Below are 27,294 nucleotides of genomic sequence, written 5' to 3' on the forward strand. Positions count from 1 at the left end.
ATCATGGGAAGGGATATGCACAGAAGAGAAAAAGGCTATATAACCCAAACTGCCAATCAAAACAGAATCACCGCAGCTACACTCCTAACAGTCAATTCCTTCTTGTCTTGGACCCTGAGAAAGAAATTCTCAGTAATATCCAAGGCCCTGAGTCTTCTCCCAGGCTCAATGCCTTTCCTGGCAGTGTGTCTAAAGTTATGCTTTCCTGTCGCTCTCAATAAAATGTCTTGCTGTCCCCCTGTGTCTCTGTCTTTCTGTCTCTCTGTGTGTCTCTGTCTATCTTTGTCTGTCTGTCTGTCTGTCTGTCTGTCTGTCTGTCTCTCCCAAGCCCCCTGTGTATGTTTCAATTCTCTAAATAACGTACCAAGACTCTGCAAGCCCCAAATCCAGCCAGTGACCGCCAATGACACCATTGCCTTGAAGGTTCAGCTGAGAAACACATGAACTGTAAGGCGACACAAACATGACGTCAGTCCACAGCATCAGAAATGCTCAATTTAAACATGGCTGCACAACTAGCTGAATTACCCTTGACTACTGCCCACACGCTGTGCCTCTGCACACAGCATGCTGGGAGTCTGTGTCGCTGGATCCCTCCTCCCCTCGAGGGCCTCCCCTCGAGTTGGAAGATCATAAACCGCAAGAGTTGTGTGAATTATTGAACCCACAAAGATGACTTTGAAAACATTTCACCAAGTTAAAAAAAATCCAGTCATGAATGACCACATACTGTATGGCTGCATTTGTTTACCTGTCCAGAGTTGGTAGATCCATATAGACCGAAAGGAGAGGGGTGATTGCCAGAGACTATGGGGAGTGGATTTGGGACTCCTTTGCAGGGTGGCAAATGTATTCTAGAGTTAGAGGGTGGCAATAGTTTTTGCAATATTGTGATAGTCTAAAAAAAGCAACCTATATGCGTTAAAATGATATGTTTCATAGGGTGAATAATATTTGAAAGAATTAAAACTCCATAGCTGTTGTGAAAGAAAAGTCTGCCCCCATCTGACCCCCAGGTCCCTATGTGTAGGATCCCTCTGAGAGCAAAACACTCTAACTTAGTTGTACTGGCTTTTCTAGGGGACTCAGTGGTTGCTGTTGTTGTTGCTGTTGTTGTGGTTGTTGTTGTTGTTGTCGTTTTGGTGCACTGTTTGTTTGTTTGCCTGTTTTAGCTGTCTTTCAAAATCCTCAGTCCATAACCAGAATAGTCACCCACAGATGCCCTAGCTCTCTCATGCACACAAAGCAAGCTCCAGCTGCTTCCATCAGCACACGGGGTCCTTTCCCTCCTGTGTCCTGCTTCCCCATGGCTTCCTCTCCTCGTTCTGTGGTGGGCCCAGGACATCTAGTTGCCAAGTTTTTCTCCATAACCTTTGCATACTCTCCTTCCTCTCTCTCACTCCTTCCAATCCAATGCATTGTCCTTGTGGGGATTGCCTGGCGCTTCAGGAGGCATTGCCCAGTATGTCTCACCCCCTCTTCAGCACGCGTGCATCACAGACTCAGCAGGCCCAGAGGACCTAGGTAGAGATCATCCAGCAGGGCCACACTTGCTCCCCGGGAAGCCTGACAGGGGCCGAACTTCCCTTGCCCTTGTGCTCATGTAGGCAGAGTCAGATACGGTTTATTTTTAGTGTCATTAAGCATGCCTTGAGAAATGAGGTCATGTTTCTGAGTTCGCATTCCTGCCTTTTCTACTTCCAAAGAGGGGCATTATGGATTCCCTGGAGTGCTGCGAAGTCACCTCAAAATAGGATGGTCCAGACTTCACATGAGGCTTCTGACTCCACCATGAATTTTAATGAGAGCCGGGTGTTTAGATGCCAAAAATCCTGAAAGGCAGCTCTGCCGAGCTAAGACTAACCAGTGAGGGCCTTGTAGACCGACCGCAGCCATGAAGTGATACAGGGCACTTTGCATTAGAAGGGAAAGCCGTGACTCAAAGCCCCCAGACTTTGTGAGCTGACACATCTTGTGCCCACGTGTGGTTTTTGAATTTATGACGGATGCTGATTAAACTTCCTCTTTTGCAATTATTATAGGAAATGCAGGACCGTGGTGAGTTGGCTTCAGAAGAATAGAGTGAGCTGGCTGTAGCAGGAATGTGTCCAAATGAACAGGGTACGATGAGAGAGGCTCAAGGCAGGTCACAGAAAAGTCCTTCCATCACAAAACGGATGAGACAGCACAACGTAGAAAAAAGAGGATAGGCTGAGAAGCCCACAGCTGCCCTCCTGTAGCCCTTTCTCTGTTGCCATGCTTCATGATCACACTGCTTCCCAAGGAACGTGACCAAGTGGGTGGCAGGCTCCCTGCTCTTCTCCCCCTGGGCCTCTTCCTTCCCTCCTCTCTGGCTTGATCATCAAGCAATCGAGATTAATATAAAAGTAGGCAAGAGGGTCTTGAGAGCCTTACACCCATCATCATCTCAACTTGGCATCTTTCCCAGTGTGCTTTGCTTTTCCCCCCAGTGTCGTCCCCCCCTCCCGTTCTGATGAGCTCAGTAAACAGGACCTGTGGGTACTGGGAAACCTAGGATGGTGGTGATCCTAGCACCATCCCTGCTTGTGCAGGGGAAATCGACAAATATGACCAACAGAACTGCCCCACAAAGGCAGGTGCTGATGTCATGGAAACCGACATAATCAGCGGCCGCTCTTCAGCGTGCAGAGGGTATCTTCCACTGACTCGGCTGCCCCGAGCCAACAGCAACTGTCCTAAAGGTCGGTTTGCATCTGAAGAGCTATTTTCTTCTTCTTCCCTTATTGTTTCTTCCCAAGCACACTTCAGAGCAACATCTGGGTGTCATAGTTTGTCATTGACTCTGCAGTGTCCCCATCAAGACCAGGCTCCAGTTCCTCTATTTCCCTCCTGCTCAGGGGCAAAGAATCTCTTTAGAATGGCTCTGGCCTTCCCTTCTAGACCTGTGTGTGTGTGTGTGTGTGTGTGTGTGTGTGTGTGTGTGTGTGTTTGTGTGTATTTGCAGGCCTGTGTGTGTGTTTTGTGTGTGTGTGTGTGTGTGTGTGTGTGTGTGTGTGTGTGTGTGTGTGTGTGCAGTGTGTGTGTGTATGGTGTGTGTGTGTGTGTGTGTGTGTATGTGTGTGTGTGTGTGTGTGTGTGTGTATGGTGTGTGTGTGTGTGTGTGTATTTGCAGGCCTGTGTGTGCACATGTGCATTTATAATTGAGTTGATTTCCCCCACTATTGAGTTAGAGGGGGGTGTCTGCTAGCAGCACTGGTGGCATTAAATCACTGTACATGGGAAGACAACAGTCACCTCTCCCAAAAATGTTTGCACATTAATGGGGGATTTTAATGTCTGCTACTGTGTGGAACGTGGGCTCAGATCTTGGAAGGTTTCTGCCCTGTTGCCTCTGAAACCACACTGTGGAGTGGTTCAATTTCAGCAGCAGTTGAAGGAAGAGACCGAAAAGAAGGCCCTGTGAGAGCGAACAGCGCCCACTGTCAATCTGAGCGCTCAGACAGTGCACATCAGACCTTCCTATTCCCTCTCAAAATGCTACCCCAGTCCCTGGCAACCAGGTATTCACATTTGCAGCTGACAAAAGAGACAGCAATAATCAGAACCATTCTCGTTTTTAATCACTGACCCCCCAATACATTCTGAATCCTCCACACCCACACTGTCATATTTAATAACCAGAAAACCCTGCAAGGAGGCGCTATTCTCCACAGTCATATCTAAAGCCTGGCATCCGGGAGAGTGAGTGTGAGGAAACGTGGAGCCTGGATTGGTCGGTGTCTCTGTGGCATTGTGTTTCTTCTACTTTGAAATGACACTCTGCTTAGGTTGTCGGAGACCATGGTCAGTGTTCTCTGGGGACAGTGTTCTTCAGAGACAGCAGTACCCAAAGTTCTCACCTAACAGCTACAAGGACAATTTAAATTCCCAAGAACATGGTGCTTTTAGAATCTGGCTGGATGTAGATAGCATGAAGCCCTCATGTATGCATAGAAAACATGACTACAGTTTATGTTGAGGTTTGGCCTGTTCTGTGTATTGTCACGCTAAGTGTGGGGAGTTCAGAGGGGATTAAAAAATTACCACTCCACACATCCCTGAGGGCCGGCCAATTGGAGTTAAGCACAGCCCAGATGAAGCATAGTAATAACCCGGGGCCATTAATAGGAAGTGGATTTGAATAGCATAGAGGGTAGGTATCTGCTCAGCGCTAGTGCTAATCAAGGCTTATTATAAATATAAAGGTCGTGCATGTCTTTTATCCAGGAACTGAATGATTCAAGGTGGGTAGAAGCCCGGGATTCAGATTAAATGTTTCCTACAACAGTTTATGTCTTAAAAGAAATACTTGGGACTAGAACTGTTTGAGATCTGGGGTTGTTCCAATTTTGTAATATGTGTGCACATATAGGGAGTTACTTTGTGAAGAGATCTGAGTTTAGACAGGAATTTGTGATTCGGATGCGTCTTATACACGTAGCCTAAAGGTAATTTTACACAATGATTTTTAGCACACCTTCCTCTGAAATGCTCCATCCAAGACTTGAAAAAAAGGGTTTTTGAGCATTTTAGGATTTTATACTTCTGTGATTTGATTTCATCAACTTATGCCAACTGTGTAGGATACATGTACGAATAGAAATTACAAAGCAGATATTCAGCAAACATTTTGTAATCATCTATATCTAAAACCTCTTACAACTGCCCATGTCTACTGAGCTAAGCTACTTGTCTAAAAACACACCCTTTCCTGCTTTGCTTTGAAATATCAGAGAGGACCTCAAGAGTATGATTTGGTTAAATATTCTCTGGTCAGAAATCACTGAGAAATGTAAACTTTATTTAAAAAAATGCAAGGTACTAGTTTTTGTCATCTTTTTAAAGATGTACTTGCACTTGTACTTGTACTTTGCTTATGAGATTTTTACTGTTGGTGTAGGAGGGGGTTCTTTTCATTACTACGGATCAAGCCCAGGGCCTTATGGGAGACACAGGCCTGCTGCTATGCTACACCTTCATCCCAGCTACAGATTATTTAAAATAATACATCCATGTTTGGCTTGTACTATTTCTAAACATCTGGGGTTGTCAAGAAGCGGATCAAGGGTTCCTATGCTGTGTCTTCCTATCCCATTGTCACCATGGCTTGGGACAGGAAATTGTGGAAATCACACACCCGGAAATACAGAGCCGGGGAATAACAGGTCTGGAGAAGAGGGGAGCACGTGCCGCCCCTCCCTCACATAGCTGAGGGTCTAGACATCGCATGCCTGTGCCACCTCAGCTGTTACAGACACCGGCAGCATCCACTAGAGAAGAAGCCAGGTAGGAATGGGGGGAGAGGGGGCAGCTATTTTTTTATTTTAAGGAAAACTGGGGATGAGTTCATAAAAACCAGGATGGCTGTGTCTTTCAGTACCACTCCACTCAAACAGAAGCACCCACCATTTACTCGCTTCCAGAACTATTTCTCTTCAGACTCTAAGTGCTCACCTTACATAGATACAAGATGGGAAGTTATCTATCGTCTCACTAGCGATTAAGATAAATAAAAGTGTATTTTATTCAAAACTCATTAAAAAATCTGTCATTGTCCACTATTTTCTTAATTATTATAAATATAACTATTGAGTGATTTACACAAAGTACCCATCAACAAAAATCATTTAGAGAAAAAGAATATAGCTCAGATTTTGTTTGCTTAACAGGACTCCTCGGAAACACCCTAAATGTTTCTTTCTGCTTTTTTGCCTATAGCTGGTGTTAAGCCATTTATCTGTGCCTGACTAGGCAGGGTGATGGTTTGGTGCAGTGATACAGCTTATGAGTAGGGTCCCTGCAGTTTATTTGGGGACAGCGGGATCCAGAGAATGCTGTCTGTAAGCATGATGTGCAACTTAACCTAATGATTAACTATATAGCTGATGTTTTAACATGTCTACATAAGCAACAAATGTTAAAACTCCTTAGAAAGATTTTTAAAAACGTGAATGTTTGTCATTTCATTTTCAATTTTCAGTGTTTAAAACTAAGAAGAAACAACTAGCAACCAGCATAGTCTAATCAACCAGCCGACTGGCCCACGGTGTCTCCTTTGTCATTAGAGAATCTACCTCAATCATGGCCTGGCTAAGGAGCTGTACATTCACACCCTTCAGGCTTCCCTAAGGGATTGTCAGTGAACACCAAGGAAGGGAGGAGGGAAGGATGCGAGAGCTAGAGGAGGGGAAGGAGTGAATGGGAGGAGTGTGGTGGTCACAACATCATGGCTGCACTCAGGAACACACCGTGGCTACCTGCACAAGGTCAGGCCAACAAAGTCAGTCACATTCCAAAAGGAAGCACTAACTGAGATAGGGGTGGTGGTCCATGCCCTTCATCCCACCATCAGGAGGCAGGGACAGCCAGAGCTCTGCTCCTAACCACCTCAACACAACCTGAGTTCCAGGTCAGCCAAGGCTACACAGCGAGATGCTGTGTCAACAAAACAAGACAAAACAAACAAAAGCAAAAAAAAAAAAAAAAAAAAAAAAGTAAAAAGTAAAAGAAAGAAGTACTTACTGGACTCAGTGGGTTTCAACAACACTTAAAAGAGGACAGGAAGGTGAAGAGAGAACATGCGTCCAGGGGGAATGAGTAGAGGAGTTGGGAGTGGCCATGACCAAGATACATTGTATACATTGTATACATGTGTGAAACTATCAAAGCAAAGTTTAACTAGATGATTCTCTGAGTGTTTTTGTCCTCTAGTGACCCTGGTCAGTAGGCTGAAGAAAGGACAGTTGCTGTCTTTCTGAGTTTAGAAAGAACCAATTCTATAACTACCCTAGTCAAACAAACAGAACAATAGCAAAAACCTTGCCCCTCACTGGCTGCAGCTCTCGGGAGAGTTGGTCAGCATCAGCAAAGCTGGCCCCAAGCGTGTGAACAAGGAAGAGCTAACTGTCTACTCAACATCCAAGGAGGACGGTGAAACAAGCTCCCTGTGCTACTTTCCTGGTTATATGACAGAGTACTTGACAGAGGCCACTGAAGGGAGGGTCTATTCTGGCTCAGGGTTTCAGACAGGCAAGGCTGGAGCGTGTGGTAGCTGCTCACACGGCACCAGACCAAAATGAGGGGCCTCAGGCGGGAACCAGCAGCAGGCAAAGCTTTCAGTGACTGACTGTAGCTCCCCACTTCTTTCTGAGCCACCCACCCTAGAGGTTCCATAACTTCCTGGAACAGCGCCACCAGCTGAGGCCAGGTATCCAAACACATGAGGTAGTGGTGGGTACTGAGCATTTACACTGCAGCTCCCTGTTAATGACAAGGAGCCATGAGGCAGAGGCTCAACTGTGTGGAATCACGGGTCCAACTCAACAGAATTGTCAGGATGGCTTTTCTCACAATGAGGGAGGTCAGATTCATGTCTGCACCACGACAAACGGCAAAGCAGAGATTCAAAGCAAGCAGAGGCAGCTTGGCTTATGCTGGCCCACCATGCTCTTCCCCTCACAGAGATGGAAGGGGACTTCCAGGGAGCTTGTTTTGCACTGTTTGGACGTGGCTGTTTCTAAGGCAAAGGGGAGACTTAGGGACAGGGCAGGTCCCACATTCCTCTTTCCTGGCCACAGGCAGGGCAATGGCTCTGAGCCTGGGACAATACAAGGTGAAGCCACAGTGCCCAGGCAATAAGGGACAGAGACCCAGAAAAACAAATGTCCCGTGTGTTCTCTCGCACGAAGAATGTAGATTTAAGAATTATATTCATGAAAGCAGAAAGGGATCAGAGAGGGAGGGGGACAAGAAAAGATATGACAAAGGTGACTGTGATAAGCTTTTGTGGAAAATGCCACGATGAAACTGTTTTCTATAGTAAATCTATAGTAATAAAATTCTTTGATAAAAAAATAAATAGAGGGCAAGACTGCCTTCACGCAGGGCTACCACAAGGGCGCCTGCTCCCACCCACCCACTGTAAGTAGCCTAGGGTTCCAGGGCTCCACTGGGACCATAGAGATGACATCTTGCCCAGAACACCAGCTGCAGACTCTAGGGCCAAGAGACTCAAGTGGAAAGAACATGAACAAACTTATCCCTGAACCCTTGTGAGTTATCCCTGCCCCGAGCACACCCAGAAATAGCTGAGGGAAAATTGAAGCAGATGACAGAGGAAGAGAGTTGGGGTCCCGTTGCACAGGAGAAGGCTTGGAGCCAGACAAACACACGGTGCACACTAACTGCCCTTACTTTTACTCATGAGACCCAGGAGGCATGGAATAATCTCTAAGCCACTGGCCCAGCCTTGCCCCAGCACTGGGCACTGCTACTTGATCATGGCTTGAAGCCTGAATGACCTCTACGTCTGTCCTTCATCCGGCATGCTGGGTTAGCAGGATGTCTTGGCCCTCACCCATCTACCTGCTTCTCCCTGTCTGTACCTGTTTTTCAGCTTCTTGGGCTGCAGATCTGCCATGGTGAAGAGACCGCTCTCCCATCTGCAGATGTGTTACTTCCATTTTGGGAGCATACACGTATGTAGTTGGTTTTAGTATCTGGTTCCTGGCAGGCACAGAGCGCCTTTGAGTCTTGCTGAGTAATGGGAGAGCGTACTTAGTTATTCACAGGGCTCCTTTGGACCTTGAGTGCAAGTGCAGAGGTGACTCTCAGTGACCTCAAGATGGGGGCTAGTAACCAGGGGAACAAACCATATATTTAAGCCCCCTTTTCTTCCCCATCCATAAGAAATCCCAAGGAGAAAAAAAAATGAAAGAGAGATTGGATTCAATCACCAACAGCCAATGACTGAGTTATTTCAATGGAAGCTTAATACAAACTCTGAGGCGATGGAGCTAAGGGAGTTTGTAATTGGTGAATGTGTCAAGGCCCAGGGAGGGAGGATTCTCGGAGGAGGGCAGGGAAGACTCATGCCACCACCTTCTCCACACTACATCCTGTGTCCCTTTCAGTTTAGTGTTTGTGGTGCAGGCAGAACGTACAGAGTCCTTACAGTAATAAGACGCAGTCTTAGGAAGAGCGCTTCCCTCGGGGTTAAGTTGTTTCAACAGAATATGAAACCCAGGTTTAGGCCCATCTTAGGCATTCTCTGAGTTTCAGCTGGTCAGGCAGACGTGTAGGTGGTCTGGGCATCTCATCTGTTCATAGCTGACATCTCAGGTGGGTACAGTCTCATTGGGACTAAGGCTTTAATATCCAGGGGTTGGGCTAACTCTGGGTAGCTAGTGTCAAAGCTGAAGTGTGGGCCACCCAATGGCTATGAAAATTACTGTTGTTTCTGGGAAAACCACAACTTTTATAATAACCTGGTGCTGACATTCCTTTGAGGTGTAGTCAGTATTCTGATGCACCCAGGAAATAGTCTCTTTGGAGAAACTGACAAGTGGGCCAGCCCACAGCCACTGGGTCAGCATCTCTGACATTCAACCTGCTGGCCAGAGCTACCATCGCTTCTTGTCTGGAGTGTTACATCTTGTGCTTGACTTCCCAGTGTCTGCCTCTGCTCCTGAACAGATCAGCTACAGGGACATTGGAGAATGGCTCTCTATTACAGGAACCCAGGGCCTGGTCACTGGAACATTCTTCCCCACACAGCTTATGACCCAATCTCTCCTTGCCTTCAATGCCTGCTCAGCTGTCACCTCCACTAATCACCAAGTGTCCTTGTCTAACCATGCTATTTAAAACTGTGACTCTTGGTCCCACTGAGCCACAGCAGGTGTCCCCGTTTACCCGCTTTGTCCCATCATAGCCATACGCTGTATAATTATTACCTTTTCTTCTGCTCTTTTACCCACTGTCTTTCTTTGCTTTCTGTCGATGTGATGCACACCACGACCAAAGGTGACTAAGGAAGGAAGGTAAGGATTTCTATGACTCACATGTCCCAATCACAGTCCATCACTGAAGGAAGTCAGGCAGGATCTCAAGCAGGAGCAAAGGTAGGAACTAAGGGAAATGCTGCTTAGTGGCTTGCTCCCATGGTTTATCTAACCTACTAACTTATACAATCTAGGGACAGTTGTCCAGTTGTGTCACTACCCACAGTCAGCTGGGTCCTCTCACACCAATCAATCAATCATCAATCAATCAATCAATCAATCAATCAAAAATGCCCCACAGATAAGTCAGTCTGGTGGAGACAATTCCTCAATGAAGGTTTCCTCTTCCCAAGTGTCTCTAGTGTGTGTCGAGTTGACAAAAACCAAAAGTCAACCAGCACACCCTGCTAATATGTAAGATTCATTAAAACTGATGTCTGGGTTGGGGATTTAGGTCAGTGGTAGAGCCCTTGCCTAGCAAGCCCAAGGCCCTGGGTTTGGTCCTCAGCCTGGGGGGAAAAAAAGACAAAATAAAAAAAACTGATGTCTGTGTTAGTTTTATTCCTGTATCTAATCCAGGGCCTTAGTGTATAACAAATCCTTAATCCGTGATAGTTGAATGCATGGTTCTGAAGACAGAGCTGTTTAGAGAATTCCCAGTACGCTGAGGTCCTACTCAAAGAAAGTAAAGTCTCACGCAAAGAAAGGCAGGAGAGGAGGCTGGGAATGCCTCCATGTGAGTCTGATGAGGGGCTCTTCTTGGCCAAGCCCAGGAGTTTCTTTACCAACTACAGATAGACCCCTATTAATGGGTAGGCTGTCTTTGTCCTGTCTAAGGTCAGTAGGAATGGTAAGGTCATGGTAGGAACTATTCAGTTAGTTCAAGGAGAATCCCCTGGTCTAGATACTCTGCTTCCTGCCTCAGGAATCCTGTGCAGTCTGTTTAACAAGAATCCCTTCATGGTTTTCCACTCCCACTGCCCATTGGCTGGGACACTCAGCTGCTGTGATGCCTTAGAAGTTGAGCTTACATTCCACCCCCATTTTCGAAGTCTTGGTACCTGTCCCTGCAGTCCTACTCTTCGTCACTGTTGTAACAATAGTCAGGAACAATGCACTCTGTAACAATCGTGGTGCCATGCCTTGTGCAAGAAAGATCAAGTTCATCACTGGGCTCTCAGAGCCAGAACCCCAAATGCACACTTTGGAAGACTCCAGCTGTCTTTTCTGACTGACTGATCAGCAGTCAATGGGAGATCATACTCCTGAGCCATTGCTCCCATGACATCTCCTGGAAGGAGAATGAGAGGTGAGTCTACTCCCCACAGTCCTGAGTGGAACATGCTAGAGGCTGGGCAGAGTTTTGAGTAGATCGAGACTCCATCAGAGACTCCAGCTCATGGAGGCTGGGTTTGTGCAGAGACAGCTGTCCTGAGTATTTGTTTGCAGAGGACCCTTAATTAAGTATACAGGAAGCCCTCTGAGATCTGAATATCTGCCACGCCCACTGAGTGACTGTGCACACCGTGCTCATGACACTCTCACTGAAGTCCCTTCTTGTGACTGATGTTACTAAGGATGACTCTGACCACCAATGACATCCTTAAACTGGCACTCTATCACCAGCTGTATCCCCATTCTCCTCCCATCTTCCAGCTTAGTGTTCTCTTCCAATCCTCCTCGATTCTGCCGCCCACTTCCTCAGTCCACCCAACAGACCCCTTCCCTCCTATGCCAGCCTCTCCATTCCGCACAGCTATTTGAATTTGAGACTACTGCCATCAGGGTTCTCAAAAGGACTCGGAGGCCCCAAAGCTGGGTATCAGGACAAACAGCATCTGGAAACACCCTCCATATGTAACAGCAAAAACAAACCAAACCAAACCAAACCAGACCAACCAACCAAACAAACAAACAAAAAACCTGAACACCAAACAATGCAAGGTAAGATGAAGATGAGAGCCAACTGCCTCACAAAATCTAGTGACTGTCATCTGCCTGCCGCCTGTGATAAAAACTTAGAACAGCTGTTGTGTGCTTACATGTGTACATGTGGTAGTATGTATGATTTTCTACTTCACCAAGGCATCCCCATATTAACTTCGGAATCCCTTAACAAGGTGCTGTTAAAACTGGCTCGGCAATAGTGAAACACGTACATGAGGGAAATTCCCAGCTTCCTAAGACAGTAGAAAAGAATTCCAATGTTTTCCAGGTTCAAATGACTTAAGTAAATCTTTAATAAACAGGACCTGTTTGGAATGACTGCTTTAGTTTAAAAAGAGGGTATGTTTTCAATTGTCTGTATTCAATTTAACAGTCAACAATACTACATAGCAAAGCATTTGAAACTATTGTTAAGGGGCTGAAGAGATGGCCTAGTGGTTAAGAACCATCTTAACCTTTCAGAGGACCCGAGTTCGGTTCTTAGCATCCACACACTATTAGCTCACAACCAGCGGTAATTCAGGGAACCCAACATCCTCTCTGGCTTCTGTGACTACCTGTACTCACATGTGCACACACAAACATATACACAACTAAGAAATAAAATAAATCTTTTAAATGAAATTATGAATTTAAGCTATAACAGATGCATAAGTAAAAGATGAATTGCTGGATGCCAGCCAACTACACGGACATCCAGAGCAGCGAAGAAACAAACCAAAGTTGGTGCATTTCTCATTTTCAGGTTTTATGTTTTCTTCTCCCCCTTCTCTTTCTTAATATTTGACTGACATACCTATGCTGTATACAGTTAAAAGGGCAGTTACTAGACGTGGTAGCTAGGCTTTTTAGTGTCATAACATGCCTGCTGGAAAGGTTCCAAAATCTCTTTGCAACTTGCAACCTTAAAGTTGTGCTATGTAATCTCTAAGTAAAACACACTGCGGACACACTCATTACTACATACGGGATTATGTGGTATTAGCTTATTTTTATATTGCATAGACTTGCCAACTCTGTCTTGAGAAATATAAAACCTTACACTACAAATCAGCCTGCCTATAAACACTGTGATGGTGTCAGAAGAAAATAAGAAAGTTTTCTCTGCAACACTGACTAACAAATACCAAGCAATTCACCATGTGTATGTCCTATTTTGCTAAAAATATTCATAAAGGGTTATCAGGAAACTGTGAATAGCTCCGGTCCACAGGGTGCTTACCATGCAAACATAAGAACCTGAGTTTGATCTTCAGAACCCATGTAAAAGATTAGACATAGTAATGCTCATCTATAGTCTCAGATCTGAATCCCTGGTGCATGATGGGAAGCCAGCATTGCCTACTCAGCACACCCTGGACCAATGAGAGACCATGCCTCAAAAGAAACAAGGTGAATGACTCATGAAGAGTAACAACTGAGGTTCACTTCTAGCCTCCACATGCATGCACACATGAACACAAAAACATACATGTATGTGCATGTGCATGCTCACAATAAAATTGTGATTATCAGTTGTTCAATGTTATAGTTTGAGGCTGAAGGGATGGATCAGCAGTTGAGAGCATGCACTACTCTTTCAGAGGACCTGAGTTCAGTTCCCAGCAGCCCTGTTGGACAGCTCACAACTGCCTCTGGGACTGGAGTTAGAAATGATTGTTAGCCATGATGTGGATGCTAGGAACTGAACTCAGGTCCTCTGAAAGAGAAGCGTGTGCTCTTTAGTGCTGTGCCATCCCTCCAGCCTCTGGAGTTCGTTCGTTCGTTTGTTTGCTTATTTTTACATAACTGTTTTCTTCTTTTGAATCTTTGTTACTTTGGTTCAGTAGACAAAATTTTCATCACAGTAAACTAAGATTCCATTTAGTTAAATGTTCAAACCTTTTGATACTTTTGACATTTTTTTATGCCTTCTCCAAGTTAGATTCTAAATGAATCTATCTCTCGAGTTGACCTTGAAATTTCCCAGGAGGCAAAGCAATCCCCCAAATTTGTTCTCTGCCTAATGAGTGTTCATTGTTATAAGTCTAATAAAGTTATTATTTTAATGACTAATAAAGTTATTATTATAAGACTAGTAAAGGTTTATTTAGCATATTGAATAGAGTACAACACAGTATCAAGTCTTCTAAAGGCTCTTACCTTTCTCTAGACATACAGGGAGGTAATACTGATTTTACAGCTACTGAAGAAGTTTTACCATACCCTGAGAAAATGCCTTTCCCACGACAAGTCCTAGCATCGTGCTATTTATCACAATTCTGGTTCTTACTTGCAAATCTTAGGATCTACAGAAATCACGTTATCCTCTTGTTACATGATCTCTGCTCTTTAACCACCGCACCCCAAGTCTCCTACCACTAACTCATAGTTGCTCTTGTGCTCCGATTATTCCTGAAAAACCACACTCCATCCTTCAGCCTCCTCCTGCATCCTCACCCTCTGCTCCAGGCAGTGACCACGACTAGCACTGGCGTCCACTCCATCTTCAGAGACATTTGAACAGGAAGTCCACAGGATCCACGGTGCCCTGACTCCATCATCTGAGGAAGCATCTGACTCATCTAGAAATTTCAACTGCCACCCCTCAGACTCAGAAATTAGCTTTATGATTTATCCCAAAGGTCTTTGCCTTTCTTTTGATGTTCATAGGAATTCCTCCGTTAAATGCCTGTCTTCTTGAACCCTGAAGTCTCTACAGATGCTCTCAATGGTCTGCAATAAACATGAGGATGGGGTGAGGAATAGACTTGGAGAAGGCCGTCTCATATTTCTTTGAATAAGAGGAGCGATGACAAGATTCTCCCTAACTAAATTCCAGTCCATCTCTATTCAACCTGGTCCAATCTCCAGCCTGCCTGGCCTAGCTTCAGCAAGCAACCACTAAGTCCCCTTAGAATCCACCCTTGTCACCCAAACCATGTGATCATTCTGTCGGGTCCAGTTTAGCAAGAACCTTCCTCCCTTCCACCTGTCTCTTCTCGGTAATTTTCCCTACTGCCTCTGTTAGTATTCATTCAGATCAGCTCAAGCCTGAACACCCGCAGAGACATGAAGGATCTACAGTCAGCAGGCTGAGTGAAGCTGTCAGTGGCTGTACTGTTGTGTGTGTAGAAAAATGTACTCACATGTATGTGTGTGTTGTTGGTTACTGACATTATGGTTCTTAGTAAAGTAAGAATTCAAAAGTACCTACAGCCCATCTAATGCCATCCTCAGAAAAAGCACATTCTAATTTGACTCATATTTCCTTTTATAAATATATAGAAATAATGTAGATATAGATACAAATAGAATTTGCCAACCATGATAGCGATGGCAAGAGAAACTACATTGCTGATGATTGACACATCCTGGTTAGTGTCAGGTGGTTCCACATAATTACTGCAAATGAAATTTCATAAAACAAATGGGCCAACTGTTAAGCGAAACAAAAGCAGTTCACTTTTCATTTGTAAGAGTATCTTCTTCCAAAATTAAGGGAGTGGGTACCACTATGGAAGTACCTGGGAAAGTTTTTTCTTGAAAATCTACAGGATGCTGCAAAGAACCATGAGTGGTGAGAACTGTGCTCATGCCTCTCGTGTTTAACGACAGCATCAGTACTAGTAAAGGACTTGATTCAGGTGACTTCTTGCTGCTGTGGCAAATACAGAAGACAACTGAGTATGCCTGCATCTGATGGCACCCGTGTGCATTCACACACTGTAAAAACAGCTAAATGTGATGGCTCGGTTTGTAATCCCAGCACTGCGGGAAGGGCAAATTCAAGGTCAGTCTGGGGTGCATAGGAAGAATCAGTTCCATGAATCCTCCTGACAATGCTAGAGAGCAGCTACTCCCCAAAGTAACGGTGCTCCTGTTTAACGTGCAGTCTCCAAAAACTAGTATAGAAAAAACTAGTTCACTTTAAAAAAGTTAATTTAGTATTTCAAGTGTGGGAAATAAAATTTGGAAAGTCTTTTAATCTGCTGTTATCGTTAGGCTAAGATGTGACGCTTTTAATCCCAGCACTCAGGAGGCAGAGCAGGCAGATCTCTGAGTTTGGGTTCAGCCTGGTCTACAGAGCAAGTACTAAGACAGCCAGGGCTACACAGAGAAATCTGTCTCAAAAAAAAAAAAGCCCAAGAAACAAGGAAACAGAAATAAAAGAGTACCACTCTGTTATATGACTAGGGGGACAGCATGTTTATATGTATTTGCAGAGTCACACACACACACACACACCAATAATTATTAAAGGAAACTATGCTATAACATGAGGAGGGGGATGTGGGAGGAGTTCAAGGGAGGGTAGCTGGAAGGGTCTGGAGGGAGAGAAAGGAGGGGGAAAGCGATGTAATTCTATTTCAATTTAAAACATTCAAAACGAAGAAAGGCCCATATACATTTCAGTAGCAATCAGTAAACATAATTTTAAATTAGTCCTAAGCTTGTGAGAGCAGGCATTACTCTTATAAATAACTGTGGGGACAGCAAGACGGCTCAGAGAACAAAAGTGCCCTTTACCCTCTGCCAACCTGATAGCCTGAATTTCCTTCCTGGAACCCACATTGGAGAAAGAAAGACATGACTTCTGAAACTAGTCCCTCGTCCCCCACACTCACGAGTGCACATGCACATAAATAAGTGAATAAATCCCATTTAAAACGGTAACTAGTCACCTAGTCTCCTCGGTCCCCATGGTCACTGGAGCAGTTGTCCTTGCAAACCATAGACGGTTCCCGCTTCCTTCTGCTTAAGGGTCCTTTGTGCTTCCTGTGTTTCTTGTTGATGTGCACTCTGAGCGAAGCTCTTCCTGGTTGGTGAAAAGCCAGTCTTCCCCAGCATCTGTCACTGTGTGACATCAGAAAACATTGTGTTTTGTTCCTGTGTTCTGTTTGCTGCTCTGATCTGATAAGGTTGCCTTTTTAAAGCAAACCAGTATCAGCTGGCTGGGAGTTTTGGGCTTTTTCCCAGGGGCAACCTCAACGCGTCCTCCTCTCTGGCTCTTCTGTATTCCTTGCTGGAACTGCAGAGGGCAGATGCTGCCCACCCTCATCTCAGGAGATAGAAGATGCTTGCCGTTGAGAGCACTTCTCCCAGGTCTGGAGCTACTAGCATCTTGGCTTTATCTCGGGGACCCTGAAAGGAAAAAAAAAAAAAAAACCAAGGTAAGGAAAAGAATAATGTGTGTGCCGAGAACGCAGTCTGCACAGAAGACAGCCAGGCCCTTAGCTTGAGTGACCTATTAAATAAAGTATCATTGTGCTGCACCTCTGCCAACCGGCATGACATTCCCCTCTGTCCCCAGCCTCCCAACAAAACACACATCAACAAACACACTTGCGTTACTAGACCTGGAGGCTTCTGAAATAATAAACGCATCTGTCAACCTGCCTCACGAGCTCTGTTTCCCTGATCTCTCCCTACTGTAATCCTACCTCCCACACCATACACCTTCCCTGAGGAACAGCATTTGCTGAGCTCCATCCTCAGCATGAGGAGGGTCCTGGGAAAGGCAGGAAAGGCAGCAGGGCTGATCAGTAATGGCTCAGAGTCAGTAGGGGCTGCAAGCTGTCAGTTCAGGAGCTCTCTCTGCCCCCTGAGGATTCTCATCTTTCCTCCTCTCCTTTCTCATCAGAGCCTGAACCCTGTCTTCTATTTTTTTTTTTAAATTACATCACTCAGGCTTTGATCATTGTTAATACTTTTTTTAAATCCTTGGATTTACATAAATTCTAATTCTTTGAGTCCCAGATCAATAATCCCAGCCCCTGTTTTCTTAGAGAAGAACTAAACACAAAGCAGAAGCACCATTTCCTTATAGGTTTTACACAGCCTCTTCACAGGTAGCTGGGCACAGCTCTTGTGGTTTCCTACTGTAGCAGACAGTGGCCTTTTTTTTTTTTTCCCCCGGAGCTGGGGACCGAACCCAGGGCCTTGCGCTTGCTAGGCAAGTGCTCTACTGCTGAGCTAAATCCCCAACCCCGACAGTGGTCTTTAGTAACTGTTTTCATGTAAAAACAGAAAGACAACAGACTGCTAAAATTAAAATTACTCCCTACAAAGTTTTAGAATCTTTGTAAGTAAAACGGTTAACTCTCTCTTCTATCTCTCCAGGCATCATCATCTCCAGTCCTTCAAGTAGCTAGGAGAAGGTGCAAGGTACTAACTTTTTATATGCTTCTACTCCGTCTTTTAATTCTCTGATCTCTGTTTCCTCATCTTAGCAGTTCCATGGCCTCATATACTCCCCTTCCAATCCTGTTTACTTCTAGATCACATGTAAGCCCGACTCCTATAGATAAACCCATCTATCCTCTGCTCGTATTTTATAGATTCCCATTTTTTCTATCCATGCCTCTTTTTCTTGAGACCACTTTAATTCTCTATCCCAATGTCGCCAAATTCACCCTGGCTAATTAATGCAGCAGTCATTGGGCCAGAGGGCACATGTGTCTCCTCTCGATTGCGAATTCAAGGCCAAGTCTAGCAGTGAACTTTTTCTACAAAGAATCCTGTAGGTTTTTATGACTTTTGTGGCTATGTTGCCTAGATCCTTCCCCATGTCGGTGAAGGCCAAGTGGAGGGACTGTTCCTCGTCCTCCACAGCCTCATGACCACCTCCATTCCTCATTTCTGAGAATCCCATCTGTTTCATTTATTAGGTGTGATGAGCTCTGAGTGATGTGGGGAGAATATTCCCTAGGGAAAAAAGATCAGCGGTAAAGTAGTAAAGACCACAGATCAGCTTCAGGGTGACAGCAACCATCAGCACACATGGGGACCATGGGGACCAACAGCCTGGCAGTGCTGCAGAGGCTGGAACTGTGTCACACCTCCCCTTAGGCAGCCAGGCCGGACCCAGAAAGATTCTTAAAATCCAGACCTCAAGTTAACACAGACAAAAATCTCACGTTTGAAAGACAGATACTAAGGTTGGGAGACAGCTCAGGGAGTCAAGTGCAGGTTGTCCAAGTGTGAAGACCGGAGTCTGGATACCCAGAACCATGAAAAGAAACATGTGGGCAGCTACACGTAGTATACACATATGCACATATATACACGCATGCACACACACACACACACACACACACACACACACACACACACACACACATTGTCTTAGAGTGTGCCTGTTGGAAGATCTTAAAAACCACTAATGTTTGAAACAGCCTCACCGTTTAAGAAACAAAATGGGGAAATCACAAACCTTTGCAATGACGGTAAGTCAGGAGACTGAATTTTCTATTTACACATTTATACTATAATGGTCACAAAATACTTTATACTTCTTAGACATGACCACATGCGAGAGCTGTTTGAAGGGAGGTGGGATTGGTAATATGTTAAGGAAATTTGGAAACTACGTGATTTTGTTTAATCACGTTCCAGGAGGAAGGTGAAGGGCTGAAGATGTAGCGAATCAGCTCCTGGGCCTCCCGTCTGTGTGTCCAGTGTGCCCGTGTGTTTACTCACTGCGGTGATGCTGATGACGGAACCCAGGGCCTCACACATGCTCTCGGGCACTCTACCACTCGGCTACATCCCAACCTGCCCACGCTCCCACTGGAGGACGTGTCTGCAGGAGTGATCACGGAAGCTCTAGCAGGTCATCATCTCTGGATGATCAATAAAATCTAGAAGGAGAACTTAAAACTCAGTGTAGACTGTTGTGGATTGGTTCTAATTGCCACTTGTGTTCATTTGATTCAAGTTACATGGGAACCCACACATCTGCATGTAAGACGCTGAGGGCCTCTGCCCCCCTCTCCTGTTGGCTTCGATTGATATATAAAGTTGCCAGCAAACAATGACTGGGAATGGAGACAATGTGGGACTTTTAGGTTCCTGGGCAAGGAGCTCAGGAGAGAGAGAAAAAGGAGAATCTCTACCTATGTCAGGGAAGGAATCAGATAGGGGCTTGAGAGCTGCAGGAAGAGAGGAGGTCCCCAAACTGGGTCTGAGGTAACAAAGATGGAATGTAGGTTTAGTAAGCAATAATTCAGGAGGGTCGGAGGGAAGGTGTTAGCAACATGGACTGGGGAGTAGCCCAACCATTGAGCTCATTAAGGCATAGTAAAAATAAGGCTGTGTGTGTGTGTGTGTGTGTGTGTGTGTATGTGTGTGTGTGTCTGTGTGTGTCTGTGTATATGTCTGTATGTGTGTCTGTGTGTGTATCTTTGTAGGTGTCTGTGTCTGTCTGTGTGTATGTGTGTGTGTGTGTATGTGTGTCTGTGTGTGTGTGTATATGGGTGTGTGTATGTGTGTGTATGTGTGTCTATGTGTCTGTGTGTATGTGTATGTGTGTGTATGTGTGTATGCCTGTAGGTGTATGTGTGTGTATGTATGGGTGTATGCATCTGTGTGTATGTGTGTGTCTGTGTGTATGTCTGTGTGTGTGTCTGTGTGTCTGTGTGTGTGTGTCTGTGTGTGTCTGTGTGTGTGTCTGTGTGTGTGTGTGTCTGTGTGTGTGTGTGTGTCTGTGTGTGTGTGTCTGTGTGTGTGTCTTTTATTCAGGAATCCAGAGCATCGGAATGGGTAGCAAGGAATTCACACTATTACTACCTGGGAGATTAGAGTGAATTAATCACCAAATGCTATAGTAGACCCATCCCTGAAGACAATTTCTCAGTGATTTGGTGTAGTTTAATTTTTTTACAGGACATTTTGATTGGCATTCATAAAAGCCGATCAGTGCTGTTTTCTAAAGCTAGCAGAGAAATGGTAGGGGTTTCTCCCTTAAATGAAAATGGCTTTGTTCCTTAAATGTTTATTTTAAAGGCAACCACAATAGAGCAGATGCAGGTTTATAACACATGCTCAAGTCTCATCCCCACTACAAAACCTGTAGAAGGAAGAGTTTAGAGAAGCTTGAGTTTAGAGGGGCCCTGGGGAGCTGATGTGGTAAAGAACAAGAATGATGCCCACGACTGACTGCTAGAGCTTTTATCAGAAGAGACTGAGAACAGAGAAGGCACACACACTCCTTGTTTCTGACACATGATGACCTGCTCAGCCTGGGGACTCTGCCAGCAAGAAGCAACAAGGACACACAAAAGTGCCACTTGACATCAACCAGCTCTGTGAGGCTTGATCTTTTCTTTATAATTTACCGAGGCTGTGGTGTTTTAGTAGCAACAAAATACAAAGCATCCTCAGCTCCAAACAAATTATGAATGGAAACAATCCATCTCTATACACAAGCGCAGGAAACAATCCATCTCTATACACAAGCGCAGTACCGGTGACCGCCTAGAGCCAAAACAAAAGCACACAGACCTATAATTCAGACTGGACACACAGCCCTCACCTGTGGGTTCGTTATTAGAATTGGGAACAGTGCATTTCTGAGAAAAGTATAGTCTTCCATGATTTCATTCAGAAGGAAGGATGGTCGAAGACTGGGCTAAGTTTTAACTTACAGAGCTGACAAATAAGGTCACAGGATTAATTCCGATGAAAATATGGGAAGGGGACAGAGTTGGTTCTAGAAAGACGCTATTGAAGTTGGCAGACTCCATGAGGATTGATCATAAGGAAACGGGAAGTTAGAACCAAGGCTGAGAACGAGCACTGGGCCAGCGCACCAGAGATCCGTCACAGAAAAGCCTGCCAGTTTCCCGGGATCACCCAGGCATTCAGACGGCCTCTAACGCTCAAAGGAGAGGGAGGCTGCTGGTCCCCATCATTTGGGCAAGAACAAAACATCATACAACTTTCTGGAGCCTTCTCACCACTTGCCAATCCTACAATCTCTTTGTGCCTAAGTTTTCTACATCTGTAACTCGTGGCCGTGTGCCGCCCGTGAACAATGTCTCCATAAAAAAGCTATTGAACTGTGTCTGGAAGCACCTAGCAGAGCGCGCGTATCCAGTGCAACTTCTAGATGCCACGGTCTGGACTTGTGTACACTGCCTCCCACGTACCGAGGAAATGGCATGGGGACGGTTTCTGTCCACCAATTCACACTCTTCCTTCAAGGCGTAAACAACGGGGTTCCCTGCGGTGACTGTGAGGGAATGAGGTGGACATTCCTCCTGGCCAGTTGCTGAATCGGTCATTCATTTGGTTCCGAAATCTGGAGCCTCTCTCCACTGTTGACATTAGCATCGTGTCTATGCCGTGCCCCTTCTGCCTTCTCAGCAGAAACATCCCACTTTGGCAACTTGAGCTTCACAGCAAGGTTTGGCACTGTGTGCTTTCATCTGGGGAGCAGGAAGAAAGACATGCCAATTTCACCCACTAACTGGTGCGAAAGTGTCTGTGAATTACACCGATTGAGACAAACAGCCAGGAGTCCCGGTGCTTAAGGCACCATCAGTAACCAATGGGCCAGGATCCCTGAATCCCAGGCCGTGCTTCCGTAGAGGTAAGCAGTGCGTAGTGGGTGGAAGACAAAAGGGGTCTAGGCTGCAATAAAGTGAACTGAAACATCGAGGTCAACGCTGACCTTCTAGAAGCTACAACACGGACACCTGGCTGTTACCAAGGAAACGAGAAGCTAGGCCTTCCTACGGGATTGGCACAGAAACATAACTAGAGCCACCATAGTGCTTTATCCTATTTAGGGTTTCTGTTACATTGCAGAGCCTTTTAAATAGACTCGAAACACTGGGGACCCGGCGAAGCAGAGGATGTATGGAGAGGACTCGGGTGGGATGCAGGGGTAGCCTCTCCTGAGGCCCTTCACAATGCTGCCATGCTGAACAGCTACAGTTCGCTGCGGCTTAACCTATCAAAACGGCCCCAGTGTCCCCAGAAGCAGTCAGCTAACCCATTTATAGCAACTGGGTGTAGCATTGCACCTGGCCCTCCCCTGAGAGTAGTGTACACATTTATCTGCGGATAAAACTAAAATTCCACAGTGTAAACAAATTTGCAAGCAGTAAACCCTGCTGGGCGTGGCAAAAGCTTCCCTTCGAATGTCTGCAATACAGTAGCAAGAAGCCAAAGGCAGACAGACTTCTAGCCCTTGGCCTCCACTGATCTACCAAGAAAGACTGCCCTATCCTCTCAGGATACAGCAAAGCATGAGTCAGCAGAGATGAACAGGTTGAAACCGAATCTTTGCAAAATGGCAAAGTCAGATGAGTTCATCCAATGAATCAACAGAGTAAGATCTAGCACAGTAGGCCCCGCCTGTGTCACCAGGGTCAGTGCCGTGGGCCATAGGCTGGAGGACAGGTCATAGTCACCACAGCCAGATTTGCCCTCATATACTTAGGCAATCAAACACAGAAATAAAATGCATTTACGTCAACACCTTAACAAGGAGCTAAAGGTGAAGTGTACTTAGTGTGTACACAGGCACACAGGTTTCCACGGAATGGCCATGGAAACACCTACTTCAGGCTAAATGAGGAACACAGCTAAGCGTAACTCCTGGTGTTCTGAAGCCGCCCTTTGGGCCACCCAGGCCTCTCTCGTTTCCTTTGCTATCAGTTCCTCAAAGCTGCCTGACTCCTCTCTGTTTCAGGCTCCTGATCGTGGATGCAGGAGGCATTCGACAGTGCGAACAGTTTAGCGACTCGGTGTACAAATTGCACCAATGTACAGAAACTCTCATTCCCACATCATAAGAACAAACACCTAGGTTTATACCTTGAACCAAGTTCAAGTTGATTCTGTGATACGTAGCGATGACTGTGGTAGGCAGGGTCTGACACTGGCAAAAAAAAAAAAAAATGCCCTGTCTATATTCACAGATAAAAATTTATAAACGTAACAAACAAGTGATACGGCATATGGATACAAGCTTGGTAAAGCTGCTAAAAATAACATTAAAATAAATATGGCTAAAATCGCCTAAATTTGGCCAAGAGTTGGTGCATATCACGTAGCTTTTAGAAGACACAAAGAATTTACTTATTGTTGTAAAAAGCTACCTTGCTGGAGAAGCCTACCCTGCAACACCATGCCAGGGGCTATGTCCCGTTACCTGATCCGCTGAGGTGAGGTTCCTGATCTGTTCTCAGTCTCCTTTCAAAAGCAGGAACCTGGAAGCTCCAGGGGCTAAATGTCAGAACTGCTATGATGAGGAGCCATCTTGCTAACCCGAGTCTGTCTCAGCATAAATCTATTCAGAGTCTCGGGCTATCCTGTTTTCATTCTTAGACGGGTCTCTGAGGATTATAATGAGTTGAACAAGTAAGTTCTCCAGGACTAGAGTTTTCCTAAAGTGGTCACCAGAACAAGCACCTAACAAAAGCACTGATAAGGAAAAATAAATGTGTGTATGAGCCGACATAGACTGAATAAAATTTACATGCCGAGCTTCAAAATACAACAATTTAAGGTCCTTATGTGCAAAGCAACTATTGTTTAATCCAACAGTTAAATGCTTGCTTCTGCAGTATTATAAAGTTATTAATATGTATATACCTGTTAAGCTTCAGTTCCAGACAATGAATAATATTTTAGTGTGTGCGCACTTTATCCAATATTTCCTTTGTCTCACTGGGGATTTCTAACAGTTAAATGTATCCTCATGTTAAACAGGGAAAATCTTAAACTTACCATTGTGTAGAAATGTCCAAAAATCCCAGAGACCTATAATATTCTCCGTGCGTTCCTTTCTAGTGCTCAGTTTAATGAAATAAAGGTGCACGTGAAATTTAAGTCACCACTCGCAAGGTGCCTGACTGACTTTAAGCTTTTATCTTTTTGGAAGAAGTGAAAGGCCGTGGACTTCAGAGCCTTTGTCTTCTGGCCAAGGTGAGAGAGAGACACAACACAATCAGAAGCAGGATTTTAAAAGCAAATGTCTGTCTGCATGCTATAAGGGGACTAAAGATGGCTCTGTACAAAACTGGCAGTCAGTGTGAGCCCTCAGACCTCCTGTCACCCTAAATCCAAAGTGCAGTGGGAAGAACACGACGCCAGAACTTGGGGTTTGGGGTCTGAGAGCCCAGTGATCTTCAGCAAGGAAAGCTACATTGAGTAGACCTCTTCTTTTTCAAACAAGAATACACTGAGTTTCAACTCTTTCAGTTTTGCATTTTGTAACCTACAAAACGGGGCTATTGAATCATTTCTAATTTTGACCACACAAGGGAAGAGGATTTTTTGATTGAATACCTCTGAGGCAGTGAGCAGAGTCCAGAGAGCTGTTAAGATCATATACTTAGGACTCTAAGGAAAGTTAGAGTCTCTCTCCAAACCTCTTATCTTAGCTATGAGGATAAATGGTTTTCTGTTATGGGCAAAGAAAAGCCAACAGAGCTAAAGTCACTTTCTGGTTCCCAATCCAGTGCCTTTTCCAGTTTCTCTGTTTTCCTTCTCACTCGGGGAAGGGTACAATGCCTCCCTCCTAGACACTAAAACCCAGCACATGTTAAATGTAGAGTTTAAGGAAAAACAGCAAAGAGAAAGGAGAAAGACAGAGTAGAGACGAAAAATAGTCACAGGGTTGGCAATGCCTATAAAGAGTGAGTGGCCAAGATCAGGACAGTAATGGGACTTGTTCTGACTTCCAATTTGGCACATTTGAGCACATTTAACTGTCCTGACTTGGACTCGTGGTGGACATGGCCAGGATAGCCATTGTCACTGCCACCATGATGTGTTTAGGGAATGGTATGCAAGAGGAATCGGCCTCCCTTGCCCTCAGAGAACAGCCCCATGTCAACGAGGAAGTTTTAGCACTGCCTTCATAGGGCAAAGGTATAAGAACAGCTTAGCAGGACAGCGAAGAGCCCAAGCAAGGGCTGTTTAGGGTGCACTCAGCCAAAGCCCATTCGTAAATTCAGTTTTCGAGGGAGAACTAATAAATGGAGCTATTTGGTGTGTTTCATAGATTGAATGAATAGATGTATGTGCGGATGGATGGGTGGATGGATGGATGGATGTGTGGATGGATGAGTAGATGGATGTGTGGATGGATGGATGGATGGATGAGTGGATGGATGTGTGGATGGATGGATGGATGGATGTATAGATGTGTGTATGGATGGATGTGGATGGATGGATGTGGATGGATGGATGGATGGATGGATGGATGGATGTGATGGATGGATGGATGGATGGATGGATGGATGGATGGATGTGTGGATGGATGATGGATGGGTGGATGGACATATGTATGGATGGATGTATGGAAGGACAAGTGGATGGATGTGTGGATGGATGGATGTATGGATGTATGGATGGATGGATGTGTGGATGGATGGATGGATGGATGGATAGATGTATAGATGGATGGATGTGTGGATGAATGGATGGATGGGTGGATAGATGTATAGATGGATGGATGTGTGGATGGATGGATGGGTGGAAAGATGAGTGAATGGATGTGTGGATGGATGGGTGGATGTATGTATGTATAGATGTATGGATGGATGGATGTGTGGATGGATGGATGTGTGGATGGATGGATGGATGGATGGATGTATAGATGTATAGATGGATGGATGTGTGGATGAATGGATGGATGGATGGATGGATGGATGGATGGGTGGAAAGATGAGTGAATAGATGTGTGGATGGATGGGTGGATGTATGTATGTATGTATGTATGTATGTATAGATGTATAGATGGATGGATGTGTGGATGGATGGATGGATGGATGGATGGACGGACGGGATGGAATGAATCAAATACTCACTAACAACACACTGCCTAGTCCAAGCTAGATATCCTCACAAACTTTTGGTGTCTCAGTGATACCACCATCATGTGAGCAATGCCTATCAGTGTCTTGGATAGAACAGAAACTGAGGTACAGATTGTTAGCAACTTCTAGGGTGCATGAAGGTCCAGTCGAGCTAACATTTGAGCACAGGGCTGCTGAGGGTCAGTCCAGCAGAAAGCAAAGGACTCCTGTAAGCTGTCTGTGTTCTTCGAAAGCTGTAACTGTGCTTTTCTCCTAATGGGAAAAATGGGAAACAACCGTTCAACAGTTATTACAGCTGTTCTCAAAAGATGAGCACAACAGGAGAGAAGCAGGAGTGTGGCATAAGCTAACTTGGTTCCTTTGAAAGGGACATAGAGCCTTTGAGGATCATGGGGGTGGGGCGGCTTGGGCAGCCAAAAACCAAGAGCCAAGAGAAGTAAAGAAAGGATAAAGAAGACAAGGAACCACGCAGAATGGGGCTAAGGGTCAAGGCAAAGGAAAGAGGGCTGCTTAGTCAACAGCAACACTCAGGAGACATGAGAACCTCACACTGTCCTCATTCTTATCTGCTGCCAGGGGGTGCTTTTAAAACTCCTAAGACAAATGGAGCTGAGCCTGAGTTACTTCTATACTGATTGGCGCAGAAATAAAGAGATCAATATGGGTTTGTGTCAGCTTATGCTTGGAAAACACCTGGAACCAACCCCCAGCCTGTCTTTGGCAGAAATGGAAGACCTTTTTCCCATTTTCAGAGACACACGAAGTAAGAGTAAAGCTAAAATCATCACCATATCAGGCCTGAAGGCAACGCTCTTCACTGACCTTGTTTTAAGAAAACACGCAGACAAGCAAAAAGGACAGCAGGAGAGTGGGAGAGAACTTTGCTAAAATTACAGAACTCTTTCTAAGAATTTAATTATCCCCTAGAATGAAATGAAATAAGGAGA

The 27,294-nt window shown here is 45.1% G+C and overlaps 1 protein-coding gene across 3 annotated transcripts in view; it reads right to left on the reverse strand.

Moving 5' to 3' along the window:
- Sacs (sacsin molecular chaperone) overlaps positions 1 to 27,294 on the reverse strand; it is an 81,841-nt gene that overhangs the window by 53,954 nt on the left and 593 nt on the right. For all 3 annotated transcript variants that reach the window (XM_032918127.1, XM_032918125.1, XM_032918129.1), the window contains exon 2: positions 16,415 to 16,874. In XM_032918127.1, the coding sequence (XP_032774018.1) occupies positions 16,415 to 16,434 (20 nt within the window). In that variant the 5' untranslated portion in view covers positions 16,435 to 16,874. The remainder of the gene's footprint in view (positions 1 to 16,414; positions 16,875 to 27,294) is intronic.

The sequence above is a fragment of the Rattus rattus genome, chromosome 12 (genome assembly GCF_011064425.1).
Source record: "Rattus rattus isolate New Zealand chromosome 12, Rrattus_CSIRO_v1, whole genome shotgun sequence".
Taxonomy (NCBI): Eukaryota; Metazoa; Chordata; class Mammalia; order Rodentia; family Muridae; genus Rattus; species Rattus rattus.